Raw genomic sequence first — 25803 nt, forward strand, 5'->3', positions numbered from 1 at the left:
TCTCCCTCTGCAGCCGCCTTTAGAACTCGCATTTTCCCTCTCATCCCTGTCAGTGCCACCTCACCCGCCTTCATGTGATCAGGGAGCCAGTTCATTTCGGGAGCCATAAAATAGTATAGAGTGGGGAGAGGGGAGTGGGCAGCTCCCCGGGCCTCAGTGAGATTTGCAGCCACCCCATGTCCCTGGGTTTCTGTCTGCTCACCTGTACGAGGGGAGAGGGCTTCCCAGACCACACCTCCGGGGAAGGTTTGTCTGTTTCCTACAGCTGTAAACTCGGTGACTGCAAACGAGAGAAATGTATTTTCTCACATCCCGGAGGTCAGAGGTCTGAGATGGAGGTATAGGCAGGGTTGACTCCCCCCACCCCCGAGGCTCTGGGGGAGTCTGTTTGAGGCCCTTCCCCCCAGCTTCTGGGAAAGGCGCCTGTGGGAGCTGCACAAGTCGCTCTCCACCTCCGTCTTCACACGGCCCTCTCTGTGCGCCTCTTCCGTGACTGTGTGCCTCAAATCACCCTCTCCTTGCTCTTGCAAGGACACCAGATCTTGGGGTTAGGACTTGCCCTAATTCTAAGATGATCTCGAGATCTTTAATTATAGTGGCAAAGACCCTAGTTCCAAGTAAGGCCATGTTCGCAGGTACCAGGGCTGAGAACTTGGACTTCTCAGGGAGACAGGTCAATTTCAAGAAGAAAAGCCATGAGGACTAGCAGATGGCATAATGGTTACATTGCTGGACTCCCACATAGTTGACTGTGGTTCAAGTCCCGGACTCGGCGGCTTAAAATGTAAGCCAGGCACATGGGCTAGCACCCAAAATCCTGAGAGGAAAACAGAGAAGGGATTGCAATATGGCCATCACCCCTGGAGGGTGATTTCTCGCTTTCTATCTCTCTCTGTCTCTCTGGTGAGTGCATGTGCCCTATAGCAAAAATCTCTCAAAAAGGAAGAAGAAGTAAGAGAAGAAGAAGAGGAGGAGGAGGAGGAAGAGGACAAAAGCCGTGAATGCAAGGTGCTATTGCTGCTGTGCTAAACTGTGAGGGACCGCGGGAGAAGTCATGGATGACCTACCACATGCCCTCCGCTGCCCGGCACATAGAGGCTGGGCAGTGCAGGTGGGGCAGGGCCTTGCCAGGCTGGAGGAAGGCCAGAGAGGTGCAACTGGAGGCCTCCACTCCCACTCCTCATAGAGGAACTCTCTCAGGTCCCCAAGGTAGGGGAAATCCCCTCTGGCTATGTCCCCAGGGTTCTAAGTATTCAGGCAGTAAAGACATGAGGTGAGACTCCCCAAGCTTGGGGGCTTCACAGTTGCTCTCAGAAACCCCCTAGGCTGCATGGTAGGAGCTCATGGGCCAGGACAAAAGCAGCACCATCAGGCAAGCGACTGTCCTGTTACTCACCTGCTGGCTTCCCTGCCCCATCTCTCCCTCTCAATCCGCTCTCCAGGTTGCTCTTCCCCTCAGAGCCCCTCACTGGCCCCCGCTGCTCTGGAGGTGGAAAACCAGTGCCCGGTGCCTGTCCAGGGCCCTCCAGGTTGCCTCCCTACCAAGCCCTTCAGCCTTGTCACCCACCACCCACCTCTCCCACCCTGCTCCTGTCAGAGCAAGCCTGGACCGTCCCCTCAGCTTGCACGCCACTCAGTGCCTCCCGCCTTCATACGACTGGTCCTTCTTCTGGAACATTCTCCCTCTCGTGGCAGGACTGTCCTCTGAGAGGTCTCTCTGTCACTCCTTCCTGCATTGCCAGCCCAGCGTCCATGGTATCTACTGAACAGATGTTCAGGGATGTTCATGGAAGGGACTCCTTGGCTTCGACTTCCACCATGACCACAGAGCCAGCCCCATGTCCTGGCCCCCTGGCCCCCTGGCCTGGACTTCCTCCTCTGTCCAGCGTGGCAGTCTGGTGTGAGCCCTAAGGGAGCCTGTGTTGACAGAGGACTGTCACTACCACCAAAGCACGCAAGTAAGGCAGGAGAAGCAACAGCACGGGGAGGGGGGCCCTTGCCAACTCCTCTCTCCCCCTCTTACTCCCTGGCCAGCCCTGGAGTCCGGCCTCTGCTTCCTCAGACTGTGGTCAGAAGAGGCCCCGGCCTCTGCACTCCCAGACCCTATCCCTGCCCCACCCAGGCCCACCCCTGCCAGCTATTTTCTGTTCTGTTCTGGAGTTCAAAAGAACAACAAACCCAGGAGCGACAGCCATGGGCAAGAAGAGCCAGCAGGTTCGTTTGCTTCGGCCCAACAGGGCCCACAGGGTGGTGCCCACCTCCCGCTGCGCGGTTGGGCGCCCAGCAAGGAGGGCGTTTCCCTTCTGGTTTTGTGGGCATCAAGGCCACTCTGAAAGCTGCAACTCTGATCCAAGGCAGGGCCAGCTCCGGCCAGAGCACGGGAGGGGAGCCTGGTCTGGAGGGAACCCTAAAATGCTCCTTTGACAGCATTGTCAGCTGCCCCAGCCAGCAGGCAGGGCAGGGTAGTAATAATAAAACAATGTTTGCACGGAGCTTTCCTTTACAGAACACTTTCTCAGGGGTGGCCCTCTGGAACCCTGGCGGGGAGCCCCTGCTGGCAGGCAGGCTTGGTTCCACCCTCCAGCCAAGCCTGTGAATGTGGTAAACAAAGCGCCATTCATCCTGCCTCAGTCCTCGGACTTCATTCCTTTTCCCTCTCCCATGAAGTGCTCTCTCTGGGCTTGTCAATCAGGCCAGAAAAGGTGTGTCAGGGGTCCCAAAGGGAGGACTTGGCGGGGACCTCATGGGGAGAAGGGGATGGGAGGACGCTCTCTCTGCACCCCTACCCTGACGCCACAGCCCCGGCCCCAGGACTGTGCTGTAGCTGGTTTGTTCAACTCTCCATTTGCCAACCTGCAGCCGCGTCCTCATGTATAAAGTATGAACACAGGTTTGGGAAGGTCTGTGTATACCCGGGCGTGTTTGATAACACACAGATAAACAGTGTGTGGGTCTTCGTTAATCCCTACCCACCCGCGTGGGATTTATGTACACAGTGTGGGGGTGAGGGACCCTGGGGCATGTGCACCTGCATCAGGTGGGAGGCGGAAAGCAGCTGAGCCCCACTTTTTTTTTTTTTTTTTGAGAGGTTTTTGCTATAGGGCGCGTGCGCTCGCCAGACAGACAGAGAGAGACAGAGAGCTAGAAAGCGAGAAATCACCCCCCCAGGGGGGATGGCCACGCCGCAATCCCTTCTCCTCCATTTTCCTCTCGGGATCTTGGGCACGCATGCACACGCACCCAGCGTGAGTTTTAAGCCATCGAGTCCAGGACGTGACCCGCGGTCGACTACATGGGAGTCCAGCGACATAGCCATTACACTAACTGCTGGTCCCCTGAGCCCTACTTTTTAAGAAGATTTTTGCCAAAGGGCATGTGCATTTGCCAGAGAGAGACAGTGAGAAAGAAAGTGAAAAATCACCACCCAGGAGGGATGGCATGCCACAATCCCTTCTCCTCCATCCTCCTCCTGAGGCTTTGGGCACATATGTACATGCACCCAGCATGATTTTCAAGCCACCAAGTTTGGGACTCAAACCAGGGTCAACCATGTGGGAGCCCAGTGCCTTAGCCACTGTGGCCACTGCTACTCATCCTGGGAGGAGCATCAGATTCTGGCCCCTTAAGGGCCTCTGCTGAGCTATATAGGGACCACCTGCGTGACGCGCTCCGCCAGCCCCAGCAGGAGATGGGAAGATGCAGGAGGTCATTGCCGGGCTGGAACAGCTCACCTTCGACTTTGAGAAGGATGTCGAGATGCAAAAGGGCACTGGGCTCCTGCCCTTCCAGGGAATGGACAGTGAGTGAGGAGGGGGGACGCAGTCCCTCTGCTCAGCTCCTCTGTGGGGTGGCCCCGTCCCTCTGCCCATCTCTACTTGGTGGCCCGTTTACTGGGCCCTCAGCTGGTGCTAAGTCCTCTCCATGGCACTAAGTCCTCTGCTTGGTTTTAGAGCTGGGGGTTTAGGTGGACTCGCTGGTGGGGCGGGGTTGGGGGTGGGTGCAGGCCCTCTGGATAGAACAGACTCTGGGGAAGCTGCCTCCCCCTCTCCCTGTCCCCTTGCAGAGTTGGGCTCAGCTGTGTGTAACTTCTTCGCTAAAGGGCTCTGTGAGAAAGGTGAGTTTATGGGCAGGCCTGGGCTGGGCACAAGCAGGGGCTTTCTGGGTCACTCTGGGCTCCGTGGGGTTCTGCTCAGTCTGACAAAGAGTGCCTACTTTGTACGAGGGGGGGGGAGTGGGGATGGAGCAGGACTGGGGGGCTGTCAAGGAGCCCCCCCGCCAATCTCCCTCTCAGCAGCATTGGTAAGAAAACCAAGCGTCTTCGTCCGTTATGGACAGAAGGCCCTGAGACTTGGACACTGTTAAACTGGTTTATTCAACTCCTGTTCCTGGAGGCTGGGAAGTCCAAGGCACAGGGCTGGCATGGGGCCAGCTATGTCACAGTGTCACCGGCAGAAGCAGAGGATGGTGGGCGTGTGGAGGGCGTGGTTGGTGCCTGTGTGGCACTCTCTCTCCTTCTGTCTCCTTCCCTCTGAACCAATCCTGGGGGCTCCACTCGAATGACCTTGTCACCCCCAAGGGTCCCACCCTGGCCACCATGACTGACTGGATTAAGCTTTCACTAAACACCTTGAGGATACAAACAAGTCCCACATGAGCTTCTGGGGGAGGTCCACACAAAAGCACTGGGGTTGCCCTGGCTTTCTTCCTGCCTTGAGGGCGTTGGGGGTGCCTGTGAGTTTTGGCTTGTGTTGCCAGGAGGCTCCAGGCCTCTTGATCTCTCCTATTATTATTTTTTTAAGAGAGATTTTTGCTATAGGGTGTGTGCACTCACTGGAGAGAGAGACAGAGAGATAGAAAGTGAGAAATCACTCCCCGGGGGATGGCCACACTGCAAGCCCTTCTCCTCTATTCTCCTCTCAGGATTTTGGGCATGCACTTGTTCCCAGTGAGTTTTAAGCCGCCGGGTCCGGGACTTGAACTGTAGTCTACTAAAGTGCGGAGTCCAGTGATGTAACCATTATGCCATCTGCTGGTCCCACTCTATCCTATTTTTCTCCCAGCCAGGAGATTTTTAACCCCCTCCCCCCCAAGCCCCCATCTTTAAATATGGAAACTGGGCAAATGTCCCTCCATTTTTATGCTGGGATACTCTGACCGTCTCTAAAATGCTTCCAGAAAGCATCCCCTACCTCTCTCTCACCCCTAACTTTGGATCAAACGATACCCTCATCTAAGTCCCTCTCCCCGGATGCAGCCACTCTGGCGAGGCTTGGCTCAAACAGAGGTTCTCTGCTGTTCCGTCCTGGGCCACTTGGAGGCTCTTACCCTAGAGATACACGGTTAGGGGTGCCCGGCCCTCCTCGCCTGTCTCTAGACCTTCAGAAGCCTCGCTGGTGCCAGCGAGTTTAGGACCTGCTCAGGATCCAAACGGTTCTGTCCCTAGAAGCTAGGGGTGGAGGGGCCCAAGCAGGGAGGACATGGGCCACGTTTGAGAGCAGCTCTGGGGGACAAGGTGGGATGAGCTCAGCGGTCACAGGAGGCTTTGTGCAGCTCGGACCCTCCAGGCCCCATTGTGGATTGGGGCTGTCCCCTCTGCTCAGTCCATGCGGGCTGTGGAGCAGAGCTCCACAGCTACAGCCTCTTGCAAAAAAATACAGTTGTTTCTGCCACCCAGGGTAGAGAGCAGAAGTAGTCAGGGAAACCCTGACACCCCCCACCTCCCTTGACACCCCCCAGGTCTATCAGAGGTTGGCCATGAAAAGTTACTCAGGGAAGAGGGTGTCCTTCCGACTGAGAGCAATGCAGATCTGAATGGAGGAGGCCAAATAGCTGATACATTTCCTCCGAAATTGTTACGGTGTTGTCTCTTCTGTTCAGTTAGGTCTCTGGAACGGGATGTGCACCATTTGGGCCTTTTTACTGTAGGTTGTTTTTGTCTTTTTGTTTTTCCCTTTCCAGAGGACATACACACTTGCTGGAGAGAGACAGAGAAAGGCACTCCCCATGGGGCAGTCACTGCAATCCCTTCTCCTCTCTCCCTCCTTTCAGGTTTTTGGGCATGTGTGTACACATACATACACATACGCACACACACATGCGCACACACATACACATGCACACACTTACACATACACACATACACACACACATACACACACACACACAGACACACACACAGAGCGTGTTTTTCAAGCCGACGGGTCCAGGACTGGAACAGTGCTGTCAGCCACATGGATTCCAGCCGCTTAAGTTTGTTTATTTCTTCTGTGGGTGACAAAGCGAGAGAGATAGAGAGCAGCACCCGCAGGGTCTTGACACCCTGTTCAACCCCAGACAGCCCAGTCATGGGCAAGTGTAAGCCGGCCGTACTCAGGAAATCCCCAGACTTGAACCAGGCTCACCCCACGCAGGACTGCCTTAGAGAGAGGCGCTTCACTGCCGTGCTGCTACCCCGTTCTGTTGTTGTTTTAAGGAGTTTTTGCTACAGGGCGCGTGCGCTTGCCAGAAAGACAGAGGGAGACAGAGAGACAGAAAGTGAGAAATCACCCCCTAGGGAGAATGGCCACGCCACAGTCCCTTCCCCTCTATTCTCTCAGGATCTTGGGCACACATGCACACGCGCCTGTGAGTTTAAGCCACCAGGTCTGGGACTCGAACCATGGTCGACTACATGGGAAGCCAGCGACATAGCTATGACACCAACTGCTGGTCCCGTTGTTTTTGGTTTTTTTTTAAGACTTGGCTTTGACTTGCTGTCTGAGTACTTACTACATGCCAGGGGTTGGGCTATCCCTGGCTGGGAACCCGGCCCTGCTCTTTGGTAGGAGGAGAAGGGATGATGGGCCATGGGAGCCCAAGGCAGGCAACTCTTTGGAGTGCAGAGGCTTCTTCTCAGAGGGCATGGGCACATGGGGCCGAGGGGACACCTGGGCAAAGGTGGGGTGGTGGGAACAGACACCGCTTGCCCTCATGGTGCCTCTGCCCCTGGCATACCTCCTACGAGACTCCCCGTGAAGGGGCTGAGGCGGGCAGCTGAGGGCTGGTGCTCTGGCATCTCCAAGGGAGGCTGTGCCCGCTGCGACACGACCGAGGGGAGCGGACCGTGGTGTGCAAGCACTGGCTCCGGGGGCTGTGCCAGAAGGGTGATGACTGCAAGTTCCTGCACCAGTACGACGCCACCAGGATGCCCGTGTGCTACTTCTACTCCAAGTTCGGTAATGCCGGCCGGGGATGTCCCAGCAGCCGTTCCAACCCCCTGAAGTATAGTTGCACCCACCATCCTGTGACTCTGGCCCGTCACACTCCACCAGGCTCAGGCACAGCCAGTTACCTCCAAAAGGAAAGGATTTGCTTGTCTCCCCTCCCCAATCCTGGCTAGTCACGCCCCCCCACCCCCCAGACTGGCTGTCAGGAAATTAGTCTGTGCCAGCCCTCAGTGCTGGGTGGGCCCGGGGCAGCGCTTCTCGAATGTCAGGCAGTTGAGAGCCACGCTCACTGTGCTGGTCATGCCCGGGAGGTCCTGCACCTCGCCCAATCCTCCAATGGCCTGGCTACTTTTAACTCTTATTTTAAAAGAAAACTTTGCAGTGCTTCCATAAATGGAAACCTCTCATTGTTTGCTGGCGATAAAAGGCGGCTGTAAACAGGAAACCAGGAGGGTGAGAAGCCTAGACCCTGAAATCATCTTGTGTGGTCAGATCTGGAGGAGCGTCTTACACCCCTTCTGCCCTCACTCCTTTTGTCATCAGAGGTGCTGTTTAGGGGGAAGTCGCAGCCACTTTCCACCTCTTTGAGAATAGCATCTGCGGGACCAGTAGCTGGCATAGTAGTTATGTCGCTGGGCTCCCACGTAGTTGACCGAGGTTCGAGTACCAGACCCAGTGTGCATGCCCAAGATCCCTAGAAGAGCGTGGAAGGGAATGGATTGTGGTGTGGCCATTCCCCCAGGGGGGTGATTTCTCACTTTCTGTCTCTCTAGCAAGTGCACTCTGTGAATGTGCTTCAGGTCTCGGCCTTCTCAGTGAAATTCTACGCTCAGTGCTTTTCCCAGCCGGAAGGATGATCTAGTTTGGTGATTTTTCAAACTGTGTCCCAAGAGTGACTTTCAAAGAGAAGAACCCCCACAGACACCCTGACTTAAGAGGCTCGGGCTAGCTTCAGAGCCGCCGTGCCCCTTTCCCCACGGCAGGCAGCTGCTTCTCCTGGGTATCCAGAGGGGGCAGAGCACCCCTGGCTAGGAGAGCCCCTCCAGGGCCCACATTCCAGTTCTGGCCTGCTCCTGGGAGGGCCCTGGCAGTTTACCAGGCTGCCCGCATGCCTTCCCTGATGACGGAAAGGACAACGCTTATCTGGAGCCCAGTTCTCCTTGGAACTTAAATGCCATTTACTTACCTGTTCCTCAGTTTCCCCGGCTGGGGATGAGACACTGCACTGGGCATGGATTCAGGGCTAGGTCCAGGTCCTCTTTTGCCTTCAGATGGTTCCAGTTCATGGGGACAGACATGTCTGCCATGATTATTGCAGTAGCTACATTTTGTTCTTATAGCAAACGCATACATTTATCTCTAATATTGTATCGAAGTAATTATCATCTAATCAATCTCACAACGTAAGTTGTTTAATTTTTAAAATATTGTTGGGAGGTGTGGGAGTGGCAAGGGGCAGTCCAGTGGGGCCAGGATGTCCAGGGTCTCAGGCCCTTCTGGGACATCTGATCAACAGGGCACTTGGGTGTCTGTGAAAGGCAGACCGGAGGCTGAGGTGCTGCTGCCACCTGCTGGTCAGGAGAGGAATGTGGAGACGTGCACCAGGCTGGGGCAGGAAAGCAATACCTACAGCAGAAAGGACTTCCCAGTGTCACCATCCCAGGTGGACCGGCCTAGGGAGCGATGTCACTTGGAATCCCTTGAAGGCTCAAGCCCAGGGCCAGTATTCCTCCAAGTGCTGTACACTGACGGTGAGCAAATGAGCTGGCTAGGAGACAACCAGGTGAACATGGATGTGACAGTCCCCCCTGGCCTCGTCACCTGGCTGGGACAGGATGGCGGTTTCGAACTCGAAGGAAACAGGGCTACTCTTCTTTGGGTGAAACTTCACTTTGAAAAGTCCAACATGTAAAATGGCTCTCTCCGAAGGTGATGGAAAAGCAATGGAGTACAGGTTGCCTTCAGCTCTGGAAAGCATTGAATTGTAGCCTTTCTCTCTCTCTCTCTCTCTCTCTCAAGTGAGCGAAGTTTTTGCCATAGGCTGTGTGCATTCACTGGAGAGAGAGAGAGAGACAGTAGGAAGGAAAGTGAGATATCACCCCCTGGGAGGATGGCCATGCCACAGTCCTTTCTCTTCCACTCTCCTCCTGGGATCTTGGGCACCCATGCACACACACCTGGCATGATTATCAAGCCACTGCTTCCAGGACCTGAAACAGGGTTGGCTATGTGGAAATCCAATGATGTCACCACTATGCCATCTGCTGGCTCCCTGAATTACAGACTTTTTGGAGAGGTTTTTGCTATAGGGCGTGTGCACTTGCCAGAAAGACAGAGACAGAAAGCGAGAAATCACCCCCTAGGGGGAATGGCCACGCTGCAATCCCTTCTCCTCCTTTCTCCTCTCGGGATCTTGGGCACGCACGATGCCCGGTGTGAGTTTAAGCCACCGGGTCCAGGAACTGAACTGCGGTCGACCACATGGGAGTCCAGAGACATAGACATTATGCTAACCGCTGGTTCCTAGACTTTTTTTTTTTTTTTTTTAAGAGAGATTTTTGCTATAGGGCACATGAACTCACCAGAGAGACAGACAGTGAGAAATCACCCTCTGGGGAGATGGCCATGCTGCAACCCTTTTCCTCCACTTTCCTCTTGGGATTTTGGCCATGTACGCACATGCATCAAGTGTGAATTTTAAGCTGCTGGATCTGGGACTTGAACTATGGTAGACTATGGGGAAGTTCAGAGATGTAACAATTATGCCAACTGCTGGTCCCTGAATTATAGGCTTTTAAAGGAAGATGAAATGGAAAATATTCACTTTTTGCAAATCTTTCCAGACAGGGTGTTGCTATGCGGTTTAGTGAGCCAGGGATTGAACCTGGGGCTCCCATGTAGTCCCGGCCCACAGAGCACAGCGTCTTAGCACCATACACCATGGCGCTGGGCCAGCATTCACAATTCTTGACTTGAATGAGGTGAAAGTGGCTGGGTCTTCCTCTCAGCTTCTTCAGATCTTCCTTCCCAAGAGAAACCCATGAGAGCTCCTTAAAGGACTCTGGGTAGCCTCTGCCCACAGAGCTGGCTCCTCTTAGGAGCTAAGCACGGGACTTGGTCTAATCTGCAGACAGATTACAGCCCAGGTTTAGTGTAACTACGGGTAACGCTCTGCATAGCAACGGCTTTCATCCACGTGCCAGCTCTGCCATGCTTAGCATTTCCTCGGGAGGAACCGCTCCCTGGGTGCTGGAGGCAGTGCGAGTTTCCCAGCAGAGGTGAAGAGAGGTGCTGGCCACAGCACACGGTCACGCCTCCTCTTTGGGTCCAAGTCTTCTCGTGGTTGCGGCTCCAGGACTCCTTGCTCCTTCCTCACTAGGAGCCTCTTAATGCCCCAGGTCCAGGGCTTCCTTCTGGATGTGTGCCCTGCCCCAACTCTTCCAGACGCTCACGTTCACGCTCATGCCCTGCTTAGTAACTATTACTGGGCTCCACCCTCCTTAGATTGCAGGGATTAGAAATACCCAGTGTGTGCTGTGTTGAAAGCTGCGAAGACCAGAAGAAAGGCTTGTATGCGTGTCAGGGGCAAGGTCGACTCAGCAGGGGAGGCAGACGTGGCTGTCACATCTGCTCACACGTTACATAAAGAACGCTGGACTTTGCAGGTGACTGCAACAATAAGGAGTGTCTCTTTCTCCACGTGAAGCCAGCTTTCAACTCCTGGGACTGTCCTTGGTATGACCGAGGATTCTGCAAGGACGGTGAGGCCTTGACAGGCAGGGGATTGTGAGGGGTTGCGGGGGATCAGGATGGGACGCCACAGCAGCGAAGGGCATACTCCGTAGGAGGCTCTGGTAGTTCTCCTGAGGCTCGTGCTCCATTAGGAACCACTGCTGTCATGCTGGTGTGGGGCATGGTGGGCCTCGGGGCAGGCTGCCTTGGGTTCAAACCTTGCCTTTAGCATCTGTGGCTATGTGACCTTGAACGGGCTACTTGGTCACAGAAAGCCCTTGGTATAGGGTCTGGCCCATGGACAACCCAGGTCACATGCTCTCTTCTCCGCTCCTCTCCCCTGGGAAACGGGGGTTGGGGGAGCTGAATTTCACTGAAGCACACCCTAGCTCTCCCACTGCTGCCAGCAACCTCAGGAGGCAGGTTTGCCGCTCCAAATCAGGGTCCCGGAGTCCTCCCCATCTCCTGTCGACGGTTCTGTGGTTCTTACTGAGATCTCGGCCCTGCCAGGAGAAGGATACTAGAGGAGACTCTGTTGGATTGGAGCCTCCTTCCTGGCCGGACCATCTAGAGCTAAGTCGAGGGCAGTAAATTATGGTCCACATCCTGTCTGTCCTCCAAGACACAAAACGTGTCAGTGTCACTTCCGACCCGACCTGTTACTGGCCTGGCCAGCTGATGCCCAGCATAGCACATTCTGAGCTGCCTTTCCCCCATCTCTGTCTCCTGGCTGGAAGTGGGTGCTTGGGGACGCTAGGAGAGGACAGGACTTGATATTCCCTTGAGGTGGAGAGCCTAGGACCTCCCACACCCTCCCTAGGGAACTTTTAAGTCTGTTCCCCTCTCTCTTGCTAAAGCAGTCTCTGTTTCCTCTCCCTAACAGGCCCCCTGTGTAAATACCGCCATGTTCAACGAACAATGTGTCTCAACTACTTAGTTGGCTTCTGCCCCAAGGGACCCAGGTGCCATTTTGCACAGTAAGTGTGGTCACTGGATTAGCGACTCCCACTGGAGAACGGGGCCTAGGCTTTGAGATCCAGACCCTTCCGTCCCTTCACTGGCCACGGTCTGCAAGCCTCTGCCACACTGTTTTTTTCGGGCTGCTGCAGGACCCCGAGACACCTGCCTCTGGCTGTACTGAGCTCTAACCCATCCCTTTATGGACCCCTTTGCAGACTCGAGAGACACACATGAAAATATCTATGACCCTCTCCCCCATCCTCTGCAATTCCCCCCGCCCCCCCGACCAGGGTGAGGGCTCCTTCCTCTGGCGGTTCTGAAACAGAAAGTCTGTTAGTGAGGGGAGAGGAGGGAGGAGCCAGGTTGTAATCACCTCTCTCCACACTTCCTGTAGTCCCAAGATGAATCTGTTATTCAACCCGAGTCACGTGAAGGTGAGTGAAGGCAGGCAGGGCCCGCGCCTCCCTTTTCCACTCCACACTCTCACTGCTTCCCCAGCATGGCTCTGATCCCAAGGGCCCTCACTTGCTGCATGACCTGCTCAGGGCACCGATCCTGTGAAGACAATGCCATTGCACACGGAGGGCACCCGGATGTGGCTTTATCTCCCCAGTCTCCTGCATCCTCTGCAATCCCTGCTTCCACAGGACGTGGGTTCATCAGCCTGAGGTCCTCCTGCTTAGTAACCTAACATAGGCAGGGCTTTTGTTAAAAGAGTGGCAGAACCAGCAGACAGCGTAATGGTTATGTTGCTGACTCCCACATAGTCGATCGCAGTTCAAGTCCCAGACCTGGCAGCTTAAAATTCACGCTGGGCATGGGTGTATACGTGCCCAGAGTCCTGAGAGGGGGATGAAGGAGAAGGTATTTCAGTGTGGCCATACCCCTGGGGAGTGAATTTTTGGTTTCTGTCTCTCTCTGGTGAGCACATGCACCCTAAAACAAAAATCTCTCAAAAAAAAAAAAAAAAGTGGCATCTTTGGAGCCAGCAGGCAGTTAAGGTACTGGACTCCCACATGGCCGACTGGGGTTCGAGTCCTGGACCAGGCAGCTTGAGAATCACATCAGGTGTATGCCCAAAATCCTGAGAGGAAATGGAGAACATGGGCTTGAACGATGGCCACCCCCTGTGGGGAGTGATTTTTCTCTTTCCGTCTTACTGTCTCTGTCTCTTTGGTGAGTGCACACATCCTATGGCAACAATCTAAAAAAATAAAAGAGAGAACGGCACCCAGCTCAGGACTTGTGGTCTGAGGTTGAGCTTCTACACTAGGGCCACCCCTGCCTGGTCCCTATGGAAGTACACGCTCTCCCGGCAGATACCAAGCACCGCCACGCACCAGCATCGGGGGTCAGCACACTGCCTGCCTTTGCACAGCTGGGGAGCTAAGAATGATGAAGAGGTTGGGGGGAATCAAAACAATATCTTATGACATGGGAAACGACAACCCCAGTACTCCGAAGGTTTGGTTGGAGCAGGGCCCAGCGCATCACTGCCGTGTGGCCTGGGCTTTCCTCCAGCTACGATGGCAGAGGTGAGTGGCTGCGAGGGACTGACAGCCTGTAGAGTCTAAAATATTTACTATTTGGCTTACTGACAAAGCCTGTGCCCCTGGCCTGGCTGAGTGAGGAGCTACCATTTCAGTGTGACAGAGGCCAAACAGGAGGGTGGAAGCTGCGCGAGGGAGGCTGGGAGGGCCACGGCAGGGAAGAAGGGGGCCCCTGCTGGTTCCGAGTGGGGCCTCTGGTAGGAGGGGGAAGCATCTGTAGGACCATGAGAATGTACAAGCCCATTTCTTTTTTGGGGGGAGAGGTTTTTGCTATAGGGCACATGCACTCGCCAGAAAGAGAGACAGAACAGGAGAAATCACCCCCCAGGGGGGATGGCCACACTGCAATCCCTTCTCCTCCATTCTCCTCTCGGGATCTTAGGCACGCAAGCACACACGCCCGGCATGAGTGTAAGCCACCGGGTCCGGGACTCGAACCACAGTCTACTATGTAGGAGTTCAGCAACAAAGCCATTATGCCAACTACTGGTCCCAAGTACAAGCCCATTTCTAACTTCCACCAGAAGGTCTGGCTGGTAACTGAAACTGCAAAGAAAGGCATCTGGGAACCGTTTCCCTGTGCCTTGGCCTCATGTAAAGCCGTCCGTCCTGTCTGCACGGAGTTTCTGCAGCAGGTATTTCCTCGTGATCTCGCTCTATCTGCAGCTTGTCAACCAGCCACCAGATTCCGTACCTCCTGCTTCTGCCCTGGAGGCTCACATGACCCCTTCAAAGTGCCCGAGTCGCCATGGACAGGTGAGGCACCAGGAGCACCTGCTGTCCTGCCCAGCTCGGAGCAGGGCCTGTGCTATGTGGGTGCAAGGGGAGGAGCTGTGCTAGTGCTTTGTCCTGCTCAGGGCTGGCAGGGGAGAGGGCCAGAGGTTAGGGGAGTGTGACGTTCCCTGCAACAGATGAGAAAATGGAAAATGGTACTGGAGTCAGGGAGTGTGAATTAAGGGAATGGTGTGTGTGTGGCGGGGGGCAGGGTGCTGGTAAGCCAAATGTTACAAAGTGTGAAGTCTGCCACAACCTAATCCTATTGGCATCTGTCACCAGATAAGACTTGTTCTTTAAAGGGCTAACAAGTTAAACATCTTGTTTCCTATTTTGCTGCCTACTAACGGCTGGCCAAGTTATTTATACATAACGTCCTTTAGACTGGGGAGAGGAGCAGAGTTTAGAAAGGGAGGGAATGCAGAGCCGTAGTTTGCTTTTTTGCTATTTTTAGCTTCATGGGTTAGCTTCTAAATCGTCCTGAGCTGATTTCTCATTTCTGCAAGAGAATATATAAAGATGACAAGTAAAGAGAGATAGGACCTTTGACTTTCTTGTGCATTCAATTTTATGGGACTTTGAAAGGCCAGAGCCAAATCCTATGGGATTACGACTCCGGGCTTGAATCTCAAGTGCCTAAGCCTAAAATAAGCTTCATTTATGAGCAGAATCCATTAAATTCCTTAGGAAGCCAGCTAATTATCTCCTGTGGTCCTGAAACAATTTAGGATTTTTTTGTCATAAGATCTGAACTTACAGAAAAGTTATGCAATTGTTTTCTCTTTTTTTTTTTTTTTTTTTAAGAGACATTTTTGCCATAGGGCCTGTGCACTTGTGGGAGAGAGAGAGAGACAGAAAGAGAAATCACACCCCCGGGGGGGGGGGAATGGCCCAGCCAATCACTTTTCCCCCATTCTTGTCCGGGGATTTTGGGCATGCAAGTACAATTGCCTGGTATGAGTTTCAAGACACCAGGACCACGCGGGAGTCCAGTATCTTAACCACTACGCCACCTGCTGGCCTGTTTTCTCTTCTAGTGTCAAAAAACAGGTCCTAAGTGCAGGAGCTCAACTGGTAGAACTTATCGAGGACTAACCCACGATCTGGGGAACCAGAAGACCTCCTAGTGAAGCTACTCAACGGGCCACCATAGGACCCTTTGTGCCCAGTGCTCCAGAGTGAGCCCACTGGAAGCCAGGACAGGGTGCATAGATATAGCCTGCTGGGTGCAAATTTATTTTCTCTCATCCTCAAAGTGAACGAGCTGCTAAAAATACAACCGGCAGACTGACTGCTGCAGGACTGGATTATCCAGACGGGCAAGCAAAATGTACTGTAAATCCCAAAGCGCGGGTATATGGGAGGGAGATCCTCGATCGACACTCTGCTCAGTTCCTGCACTCCTCTGGACAGTCCTGGGTTGCACGTGGCAGTTCTTGTGCATATGGCCTCAACGGCTGCTATAAACTGGCAATTAAATCAAACGGTTTTCTTTAGCATGACAGCTGCTTCCCTGTATGGCTTATGTAAGTTGAAAAATATATTCTGTGCTTTATGTGTGGGGTATTATGGGGCAGTAGATGGTACAAAAAGGCTTATCCTGGGGAGGGGAGGCAGCCACACGGGACATTCACCGTTACACACTATCTGTGCCATCATATTATAAGCCGAACATCAGTGCAATTTAGTCCACTGGGAAATAAGGGTGGCGGTTAAACTGAGCCTTTGGAGAAACAGGAAAGCAACAGTCCAAGAGGCGAGGTAGGACCAGCCCCCATGCTTGACCTAGGAGAGGACATGGCTGCCTGGAGCTGGAGGATTAGGGGTCCAGGAGTCAGATTTGGGGGCCTGAAGGCCACCTACTCTCAGCTATTATCTGACAAACAGCATATAGTTACATACATAATTTACTTTCAGTCTGTACCCCTATCTTGGAGAAACAGCTCATGTCGCCAGGCTGTTGCGAGGACATGAAAGATCAGAGAGAACCCTGCATGGCACTTGGCACAAAGCCAGCCCCTACATTAGCTGCATTTAAGTGTGGACTGTCGTGGGGCGTTTAAATTAGGAATTTGTACAGATGGCCCCTTTGCGATGATCTGACTTGGGTTTTGACTATACGATGGCGGGAGAGTGATACACATTCAGTAGAAACTGTACTTCCAATTCTCCTTGTTTCCCAGGGTCACCATGTGCTCTGTAACATTACTGTGATGCTGGGCGCCGGCAGCCCCACAACCACAAGCTGACATGCTCCAGTGTACTGTGTTGTCAGAGGGTTTGGCCCAATTACGGGCTCATGTTAGTGTCCCGAGCACGTATACAGCAGGTGAGGCTGAGCTCTGGTGTAATTGGCACACGCATTTTCTTTCTTTTTCCTCTTGCCAAAGTGTGCATATACTTGCTAGAGACAGAGAGAAAGTGTCCCAATGGGGTGAAGTCACACCACAATCTCTTTTCCATCCTGTTGAGATTTGGGACATGCACACACATGCACCCTGTTTTTTGACATTGGGTCAGGATCTGGGATCTGGCTTCTTTAACCACTAGATTATGGGATAGGCACCATTAGCCTTTTCTGTGTGCTAAAGAGCATGTGTGCTTGTTGGAAACGGAGGGAGAGAAGAAAGCACTCCCCACGGGGAATGGTCACGTTACAATCCCTAGTCCTCCATCTCTCCCCCCTTTTGGGACTTTGGGCATGCACCCACGAGTGCCTGGCATATTTCTCGTCATCAGGTCTAAACTCTAAGCCATGTCGTTGGCCATGTGGGATGTGGCTGTCTCAACCACTAGACCATGGAGCCCACATTTTTTTTTTAAATTTACTACAGGGCACATGCACTCACCGGAAAGAGATGGGAGGGGGAGGGGTGTGAGAAAGCACCCCCCTGGAAGGATGGCCATACCATAATCCCTTCTCTTCCATTTTCCTCTTGAGATTTTGGGCAAGCACATATAGTTGGAGTATTCTCCAAGCCATTGGATCTGGGATTCAAGCCATGCAGCCAGCTATGTGGGGCCCAGCTGTTCTAACCACCATGCCACCAGCTGTCCTCCACATTTTCAACTTACTATATTTTCAACTTAAAACACGGATTGGGATGTAATCTTATTCTAAATGGAGGAACATCTGCATGTAGCAGGATGCCATGAGAGGCTTTAAAACAGCTATTAAGTTCCAACTATGTCAGACCTTGCTGGTGCAAGACTTCTAATCTCACCAAATCTCTGCAAGGTAGGTATAATGATTGCCCCTTACTTATAGGTCAGATGAAGGAGGCTCCAGTAAACTGAATAAAGTGTCCAGAGACACACTCATCTATTCCACAGGTGAGGTTCTGTGAGAAAAATAACCAGCTCAATGGCTTATTTTCTTTTTTCTTTGAGAGGTTTTTGCTATAGGGCATGTGCGCTCACCAGAAAGACAGAGACAGACAGAGAAACAGAAAGCAAGAAATCACCCCCAGGGGGGATGGCCACGCCGCAATCCCTTCTCCTCCACTCAGAGGCCTCTTGGGATCTTGGGAACACATGCACACATGCCAGGCGTAATTTTAAGCCACTGGGTCTGGGACTCGAACTGCAGTCGACTACATGGGAGTCCAGTGACATGGCCATTACACTAACTGCTGGTTCCAGCTTATTTTCTATTGTAAAAAATATTATTTATTTTTATTTCAAAGAGTGAAGAAATATGCAAGTTCCACATAAAATGGAAAACAGCCTAATAAATAATTCAACTAAATGCCTTTATTTTTAATAGCAAAATACTTAATGGGCATTAGTAAAAATATGCTTTCTGCAGTAAACGTAAGATTTCAGGACTACTCAAGGTTAAACTAAGCAGACAGCACTAGGATTAGCCCACCTAACCATGTGGATTGCAAGAATGTCATGGCCAGCTATGCCCAAGACTGCGCCTTCCAGGATGGGGCCTTCACTGCAAGTCTTCTCAAGGATGGAAAGCACCCTGCATCCCAGGGCATCCCTGGAACTCAGCTCTGTGGGCCGGAATGGTGAAGACTGGCCTGCGCAAGTTCTCAGGCTGAATCGCTCTGCATTGTGGGAAGACTTATTCAGTCCAGGCTGCCGACCTGCAAGCAGAACCCAACCACTGTTTGCCTAGGAAGCTCTTACCATGGAAGGTGAAGAGCACGATTAAGAGAAAATGACAAAGGCTGTTTAAAACGATAAATCTTGTTCAAAGCGGTCTTTTCACCTCAGCTCTGTGAACAGATGTGTGGTCATCCTGCCTATACCTGAAGCAATTAGACTCTGCAGGCAGCAAAGGCTTACTTGAAAGCTAGGCCAGTTTGGAAAAGAATCTCGTCTTTCTGGATGAAGCTTGTTTTACTTATTTATTTTCATTTGGAGAGAGGTTTTTTGTTTGTTTGTTTTTTTGCTATAGGGGGTGTGCACTTACCAGAGACAGAGAGATAGAAAGCGAGAAATCACCCCCCCCCAGGGGGGGATGGCCACGCCACAATCCCTTCTCCTCCATTCTCCTCTTGGGATCTTGGGCATGCACACATACACACCCAGCGAGTCTAAGCCACCGGATCTGGGACTTGAACTGCAGTCAACTACATGAGAGTCCAGCGACATAAGCATTACACCAATCGCTGGTATCCTTGTTTTATTTTTTAAACAATTTACTATAGGGGTGTGTGCACTTGCTGGAGAAAGTAATCATCCCTGGGGGGATGGTCATCCTGTAATCCCTCTCCTCCATTCTCCTCTTGGGAATTTAGGCACGCACACACAAGCCCGGTGTGATTTTCAAGCCACTGGGTGCAGACCTAAGCTGTGCTATTGGCCATGTGGGTCCACTTTAACTGCCATGCCACCGGCTGGCTTGGATGAAGCTGTCATCTTCTGTGTCATACACTGATTGGGACTGGCTGTGCAAGTGAACTTATAGAGAGGTATTATAGAGAGGTATTTACACATATGAATAAAAATGTATCCTCATAAAGCACATTGATTTCAATGTCCAAAATGGAGCAACAAGTTCTATTTCTTGGTCATGCTGAGTTTTAGGTCTAAATCTGGAAACATACCAATTGATTATGAACTTATCTCAACTCTCCTAAACTATTTTAACTCTATCGACAGGTTCTTCAAGAACTTGATAAAAGGTCAATGATTTCCCAACCCAGATGGCAGCAGTGAGCAGATAAGAAAGCCTTTTCCTCCACTACTTTGCAGACATTTACAAATAATTCCAGAATGTGGAGATCAGTTTGTTTGTGGTAGTGACGGAATTGCTCTTGGTAAGAGTCCCGGGGGAGAGGTGACAAGCTACCCCTGTATGCGCCCACCACACTTAGAAGTAGCTCGGGGCAACACAGGTACCAGAGACAAGTCAAGAAAGGCTTCTACTCAATGGAGTTTCCGAGCCCAAACATTCTGGAGCAGCAACCCCAAGCCATCTTCATCACCCCAACATACACAAGGGTGGCATTCTCTAGGGCAAGTGTCAACACTTTTTTTTTTTTTTTTTTAATAAGGGGTAGAGAGTATTTTCAGCTTTCCGGGCATATAATTTGTCACAACCACTCAACTTTGCTGTTGTAGAGGACACTGGGCCGAATGAACAGGGCTGTATCCCAACAAAACTTTATTTATACAAACAGGCAGTGGCTGGATCTGCCATGGGCCTTAGTCACTGCTGACCCATGCTTGAGGGGACCGAGAAAGAGAACACTGCTGAGAGGTCATTCTCATCAACTTTCTCATCCCATCTCTGACCTTGAGTAAGGACAGACCAGGGGAGTGCAAAGAACCCCCAAGTCTCTCTTCTAATGGGCATTTACAAAGAATGAGCACAAAGCCCTTTAAAAAGGAAAAAGTTTTGGGGTTGCAATGATGTTTTTATTAACAGCGAACTAACCAAGTAACTCTTCCTCAACCATGCTGTTTCCCTTACGGATACTTGTTGATAACTCTAGTATACGAGGACACAGAGGGTCCTCAAATAGCTCACGAAAACACATTTTATGAAATAACCACATTCATCCAAAATTTTTTTGCACCAAAAAAAAACTCGTATTTTACCTCCATTTTTAAAAATTATTTTTTATTTACCTTTATTTATTTATTTTAAAATTCGATCAGAGAGGGACAGAGCAAGAGAGGGGAGAGAGAGTAAGAGAGCGAGCAAGAGAGAGAATGTGAGAAAGCAAGCTGCCAGGTCAGGGATTTGAACTGCGGTCAGCCACGTGAGAGTCCAGCACTCAACCATACCACCTGCCGGCTCCTTAACTCCATTTTTCTACCAATGCTTTGAAGTCCCCCCATAATCTGAGTACTTTTTCTTTAACCATGAGCATGTGTGGCAGAATTAAGTGACCAACACTAGGTATAACTAGAGAGGAGCAGGGAATGGGGAACAAGGGCAGGCAGGCAGGCAAAGCAGCAGACCCAGAAGTCAAGATCTGAGGAGAGAGAAGGAAACAATGGGAAAGTGAACACACACCAGCCTTCAAACAGCCCACTGCTTCTGTGCAGTTATGAAAGAGCTGCGACCTAGAGGGTCTGACCTCACGTATTTTCAGACATTGCAAGCAAAACTAAGGGCTGGGTGTGTGCATGCATGTGATATGACCAACCAACCTTTTTTTTTTAAAAGAGAGATTTTTGCTATATGGCATGTGTGTACACTGGAGAGACAGAGACAGAGGAAGAAATCCTTTCTCCTTTATTCTCATCTCGAGATTTGGGGCATGCACGCACATGTGCCTGGCAAGAGTTTTAAGCCGCTGGGTCTGGGACTTGAACTGTAGTTGACTATGTGGGAGTCCAGTGATGTAACCATTACATCTGCTGGTCCCAGAGAGAAAAATTTTAAGGAGAAAGATTGAAAATTGAGATGCTGGTGTTTTACTAAAAATTGAAGAAATAGTGTAATTTTAATGATAAACTTTGTCACCTCCGCACCTCCCTCAGTAACGTCATGCCTCCTTGAGTGACAACTTGATGATTAACTAAAACTTTCATAAATAACTCCCGGTCATTTCTGAGAGCAAACCAAAGCACCACCCGGGCAGAACGAGATCTATCCCGTTAATGAAAAGTGACTTCCTGTGTAACTGCTTTGGACTCCAGTGCCTTTATTCTCTCAGCCTTCTGCCCCAACACACCTCCCAATGGTTGAATAAGCAGTGCCGCTGGCTCCACCACGCTCCCTCCTGCTCCCTCGTAGAAGGCGTCAGGTCAACGTCACTTACGCCAGCGTGGCAGCTCTTTGTAAAACAGAGATAAACGTAAGGATCCACGAGGCTACTCCGGGGGTTCCTATCACTCGCTTTATAGACCATCGTGCTAGTTTGGTTTTGGCATTCAGAAATGGAGTGTTAGGCACGAGAAGTTTGTGTCCCGTTTTCTTCCGTGATGTGAAAAATAGCTACCGACCAGTATCAGGCACTGACTAACCCCTGCCGGACTGGGAAAACACTCAAGGAAAGCCTTTTTCTCTGTGGGAGAAATGACTCTGGGTTTTGGCCTCTTCTGTAGGGCTGACTGGGAAGGAGCTCCTCCCTGTCACCAGAAGCAGCTGTCTCATAGCAGAGCTGCCCTGCGCCCTTCCCGCCGGGACACAGTGCGTCCGTCAGTCCCTGCGGCTCACCCTCTCCTCCTCCTTCCTAGGCACTCAGTCAGTCCAGAAAAGCCAGTTAGAATCAAATCTCATTCCTGCCCCCCCCACGCCCATGCCGTGTGTGTGTGTGTGTGTGTGTGTGTGTGTGTGTGTGTGTGTATGGGGAGGGGTGTGGTATTTCAGACAGCGTCTCATGTTGTGCTCCTTCAGCCTCAGTCTTGCAGGTAGCTAGGACACAGGTGTGCACTAGCACACACAGTCTTTCTTCAAGGTGGGCCAGAAATCGAATCTGTGCTTCCCGTGTGGCCTCACCTAAGGAGAAATTAACCAGTGTGCGCTACTAAGGTGGAGCATTGGTTGTTTTTTAAAAGAAGTCTTACCATCCTATTTGTGAACTATATTGGTCCTCAGAGTTCATGGCTATTTTGTACTATTACCCTGAAAGTTTCCATCTGAGAGTAAGCTTTTTCCCCCTCAGCTATGGAAAACTACAAAACTTTTCTGATATCCTCCTATAATGTCTAATTTAAAAAATTGTAAGTGTATGTTTTTATTAAAGTCAAATACTTTAAAAAATGAACAAAAGCTATCTTGAATTAGAAGGTAAGTCAAACGCAGACACTTTCCTCCTAGTTAAAAACTGGTGCAGGCTGACTCGTAACTAGAAAGGTGTTTGCTGTTTTAAACATTAGGTGTAGAACAACTAGGGCAGCTACGTCAGACACACTGGTGAGTGGCAGCTCTGTTCTGTGTGTCTGTCGTTTCCATCACTAACACATTCCTAGGCAGCAAGGAGGGCACCTTCCCTTCAAGCAGGACAGCAGCTTAAGGGAGAAAACAAGACCACCCGTCTCCAGTGCCAATATCACATGGAGGACAAGAGCAATCATGTCAATTCTAATAAAATCTTACAAAGGGCCCTTTCCCAAAACCTCTAATAAAACCCCCAGGGCACCAGGCAACCGCTTGTTCACCAGGGCATGTCAGATGTGGCGCATCGCTATGGGAAGCAAGTTGGAGAATCCCTTGACGGTTCTGGCAATGGCATGGGTGTGTAATTTAGGCTAAGCATATGGTAAGGCTTACTTAGCTGCCTGAAACTCCAGCTACAACACAGGAGGAAGTATCCCGTAAAAAGCATGGTGATGCCACCAACTCTGCTCCTCTTCATGGTGGCGCTGCACCTGATCCAGCCTGTGCAGAAACAAACACATCTACTTGTCACAGAGGAACCAGGGATATTACCTGCGAGTTACTTAAGTTATCCTAGTTAGCGTGAGCGATGGAACTGTAATTCAGAGATTCTACACACACACACCTACACACACACGCACACTCACACTCACTCTGAACAGATAAAAGGGCTAAAATCCAGATGACCTTAACTTTAGTACATTTAAATGTGACTCCTGTTCTGAGGAATTTGCTTAACATCTTTAGTGGTGAGAAGACCAATACAATGGGTTAATCTGACTTAGTCTTCCTGGTTTTGGGGGTTGGCAGGCAGAGGCAGGTATCAAAAAATAAAAACTGTTTCATAAACAGTTGCTGATATCCTATTAGCTTTGGTGCTTTTAATTATGTCAAGTCCAAAATGAAAACAAACAGAAGACTAGAAAGAAGACAAGCATTTTTTTTTCTCTTTTCCTCCACCTCACTTAACAGCCTACAGTAAAATTGCTCCAAATGCCTGAAACCACCAGCAGCACGACAGCCATTAACTCCAGCCTCACCTGTTTGTACAGCTCCCAGGAGCCTCCCGAGAGCGAAGCTGGAGGTTGTGAGCCTGGGCGGGGGTTCCAAACTCCTTATATCAGCGGAACTTCTTTCCAACAACGGGACTACGGTTCCAAACAGAAGTCACCATCACAGTTCATCTAACTTCACCCCTTCCCCAACATTCAGCGCCGAAAGCTCCTAGGGCCAGGCTTCAGAAAAAGTATTAATATCTTTGAAATAGGTGGATTAATGAGCTCCGCATTGGACTGAAGCTGGAGTGCTGGAGTCAAACCTATTCCAGTTCAGGAAGATGTTTCTTCAAAAGGCTGAAGGAACCCCTGGAAGTGAGGATCTATGCTCATTTCTGGTCCGATGAACACACTGCCCAAGGCCATGGACCGAATGAACTGAATCACTTGTGTCTCCCAGATGCTAAACATTTTGGCAAAAAGTGTGACTTTCTACTACTTTAAATAAGCTACTGCTACTTGCCACTGCCACCAACAGCTACTATGTCTGTTCTATTACTTCATCACTATCAATTGGCCAGCAAGCATTTCCTATTTATGTTCAATACAAGAATAACTTAAGTTGAACCAGAAACGCGACTTATTCACACTTTTCCTGCACTCGCTTCCCCCCATGTTCAATGACAGGCAGGTAATCTACTGATAGGTCTCTGGGCTTGGCTTGGTTCATCAGGATAGAGGATAATTTAAGCAAAATCCTGTTGACAGATTTGGTGGGTATGATAATTGCTATGGTGTAAAATATTATCCAAATGATCATTATATTAAGTAATAATGAAAAGAACAATGACTTTCAAGAAATTATACAGAATTAAATTCTCAGCAAGGTGAAGACTAGTCTCTCTTAAAAATCAAAGCATGATGTAAATTTATTCACCCTGGAGAACATTTGGAAAACAAAAAAACCCAAAAAGATGGGGAGGAAAAAGAGCCTCGTGACAACTGCGATGGTAAAACCACGGTCTCGGCAGTCAGGGGCTACCTGGCTCCCTGGCCTCTTGCTTCCTTCTGTCGGCTGTGCCTATGGAAATACATCAGCCACGGATTCAGTCAAACTTGAAATGACCCTGGCTCAGGCCAGCTCCACACCCGTGGAGTCCCATCACAGACACGTGCAATGTTTTCCCTGCCTGCCGCCAGGCACTCTGGGTTGTGTTCTCTTCCACATCTCACAGCCTGTCTGGGTCTTGACTGTGGGCCTGCGACTGTGACTGCTCATACAGTCACTCGGGCTGCCTCGCTGTCTCATACAGCTCTCTGTCTCTTACGGTCACACGGGCTGCCTCGCTGTCTCATACGGTCTCTCGGGCTGCCTCGCTGTCTCATACGGTCTCTCGGGCTGCCTCGTTGTCTCATACGGTCACTCGGGCTGCCTCGCTGTCTCATACGGTCACTCGGGCTGCCTCGCTGTCTCGATACTGTTTTGTTTTAACCTTCGAACCTTACACTGTTAGGGCTCTGGTACCAATGGCTCCACTCCCTAGTACAATGGCTGAGAATCTTCACTACTATTAGGGCTCTGGCACTGATGGCTCCACTCCCTACAATGGCTGAAAACCTTCACCCAGCCTCTATAGCTCTAGCATCTCCTATCAACCCTCTGGCCTAGGCTGAATCGGACGGACGATGTGACTTACCTCCACGCCTTTAGCTGTCCATCACTCACAAGCTCTTTTCGCTGGCTGATGCCTGAAGCTGTACTCTTTTATCTAAAAACCTTCTCTTTACAGAACCCGCTGGGGAAAAGTGATCCTAAGCCAGACTGTCATACGGCCATTCAAGCTCCAACCCCATGCTCCATGTCAAGCATCCTGCATAGCCGTGCCACTGGTTGAAATCCCACTTGAGGGTGGGAGAGAGGGCCTGCATTTAGCTATTTCCAGGTCTTTAACAGTCCATGACCCTTTAGGGGTTATCTTCTGCTATTCCCATCAGCCAAGTTTGGCTTTCTGTAGTGAACGCAGCTCACTATGCTTTTTTCAAATCCCCATTTCCCTCACCCACCATTTAAGACTATTCCCCTGCTGGGTGTGAGACACCAGTGGCTTTAAGCCACTGCCTGTATCTGTGGTTCTAAACCTCGACAACTCTTCAGACACAACTAGGGGCACTTGGAAGTATAATCCTTGAGCCTTACTTCAGAACCAGTTTCTGAGGATAATGCCTAGAAACCTTCCCCCCCCCCTTTTTTTTAAGAGAGATTTTTGCATAGGATGCATATGCTCGCCAGAGAG

At 51.0% G+C, this 25803-nt stretch overlaps 2 protein-coding genes across 7 annotated transcripts in view; one reads left to right on the forward strand and one right to left on the reverse strand.

Annotated features, from left to right (window-relative positions):
- Positions 1–3691: 3691 nt before the first annotated feature.
- Positions 3692–16535, forward strand: CPSF4L (cleavage and polyadenylation specific factor 4 like). The gene is made up of 9 exons (XM_027770808.1): positions 3692–3799; positions 4064–4114; positions 7062–7214; positions 10871–10966; positions 11675–11677; positions 11821–11914; positions 12292–12331; positions 14114–14203; positions 15259–16535. Exons 1-9 carry the CDS (start codon positions 3697–3699, stop codon positions 15346–15348), a joined length of 720 nt encoding a protein of 239 aa, XP_027626609.1. The 5' UTR covers positions 3692–3696; the 3' UTR covers positions 15349–16535.
- A 4777-nt stretch (positions 16536–21312) lies between these two features.
- Positions 21313–25803, reverse strand: part of MTNAP1 (mitochondrial nucleoid associated protein 1) — a 14605-nt gene continuing 10114 nt past the window's right edge. For 4 of the 6 annotated variants that reach the window (XM_006145873.3, XM_014586788.2, XM_014586789.2 and 1 more), the window contains exons 4-6: positions 23555–23662; positions 22908–23015; positions 21477–22133 (exon numbers count right to left, since the gene is read on the reverse strand). In XM_006145873.3, coding sequence (XP_006145935.1) covers positions 21904–22133; positions 22908–23015; positions 23555–23662 — 446 coding nt within the window. In that variant the 3' untranslated portion in view covers positions 21477–21903. The other 2 variants (XM_014586791.2, XM_014586790.2) reach the window with 2 other exon arrangements.

This window comes from Tupaia chinensis, unplaced genomic scaffold (assembly GCF_000334495.1).
Source record: "Tupaia chinensis unplaced genomic scaffold, TupChi_1.0 Scaffold000159_1, whole genome shotgun sequence".
Lineage (NCBI taxonomy): Eukaryota > Metazoa > Chordata > Mammalia > Scandentia > Tupaiidae > Tupaia > Tupaia belangeri.

Bases quoted from the DNA above. Each gene is read 5' to 3' on its own strand.
- CPSF4L (XM_027770808.1), top strand. From the start codon at position 3,697: ATGCAGGAGGTCATTGCCGGGCTGGAACAGCTCACCTTCGACTTTGAG. The intron at 3,800-4,063 runs GTGAGTGAGGAG...GTCCCCTTGCAG, and splicing joins GCCCTTCCAGGGAATGGACA to AGTTGGGCTCAGCTGTGTGT. The intron at 4,115-7,061 runs GTGAGTTTATGG...GGCATCTCCAAG, and splicing joins TAAAGGGCTCTGTGAGAAAG to GGAGGCTGTGCCCGCTGCGA.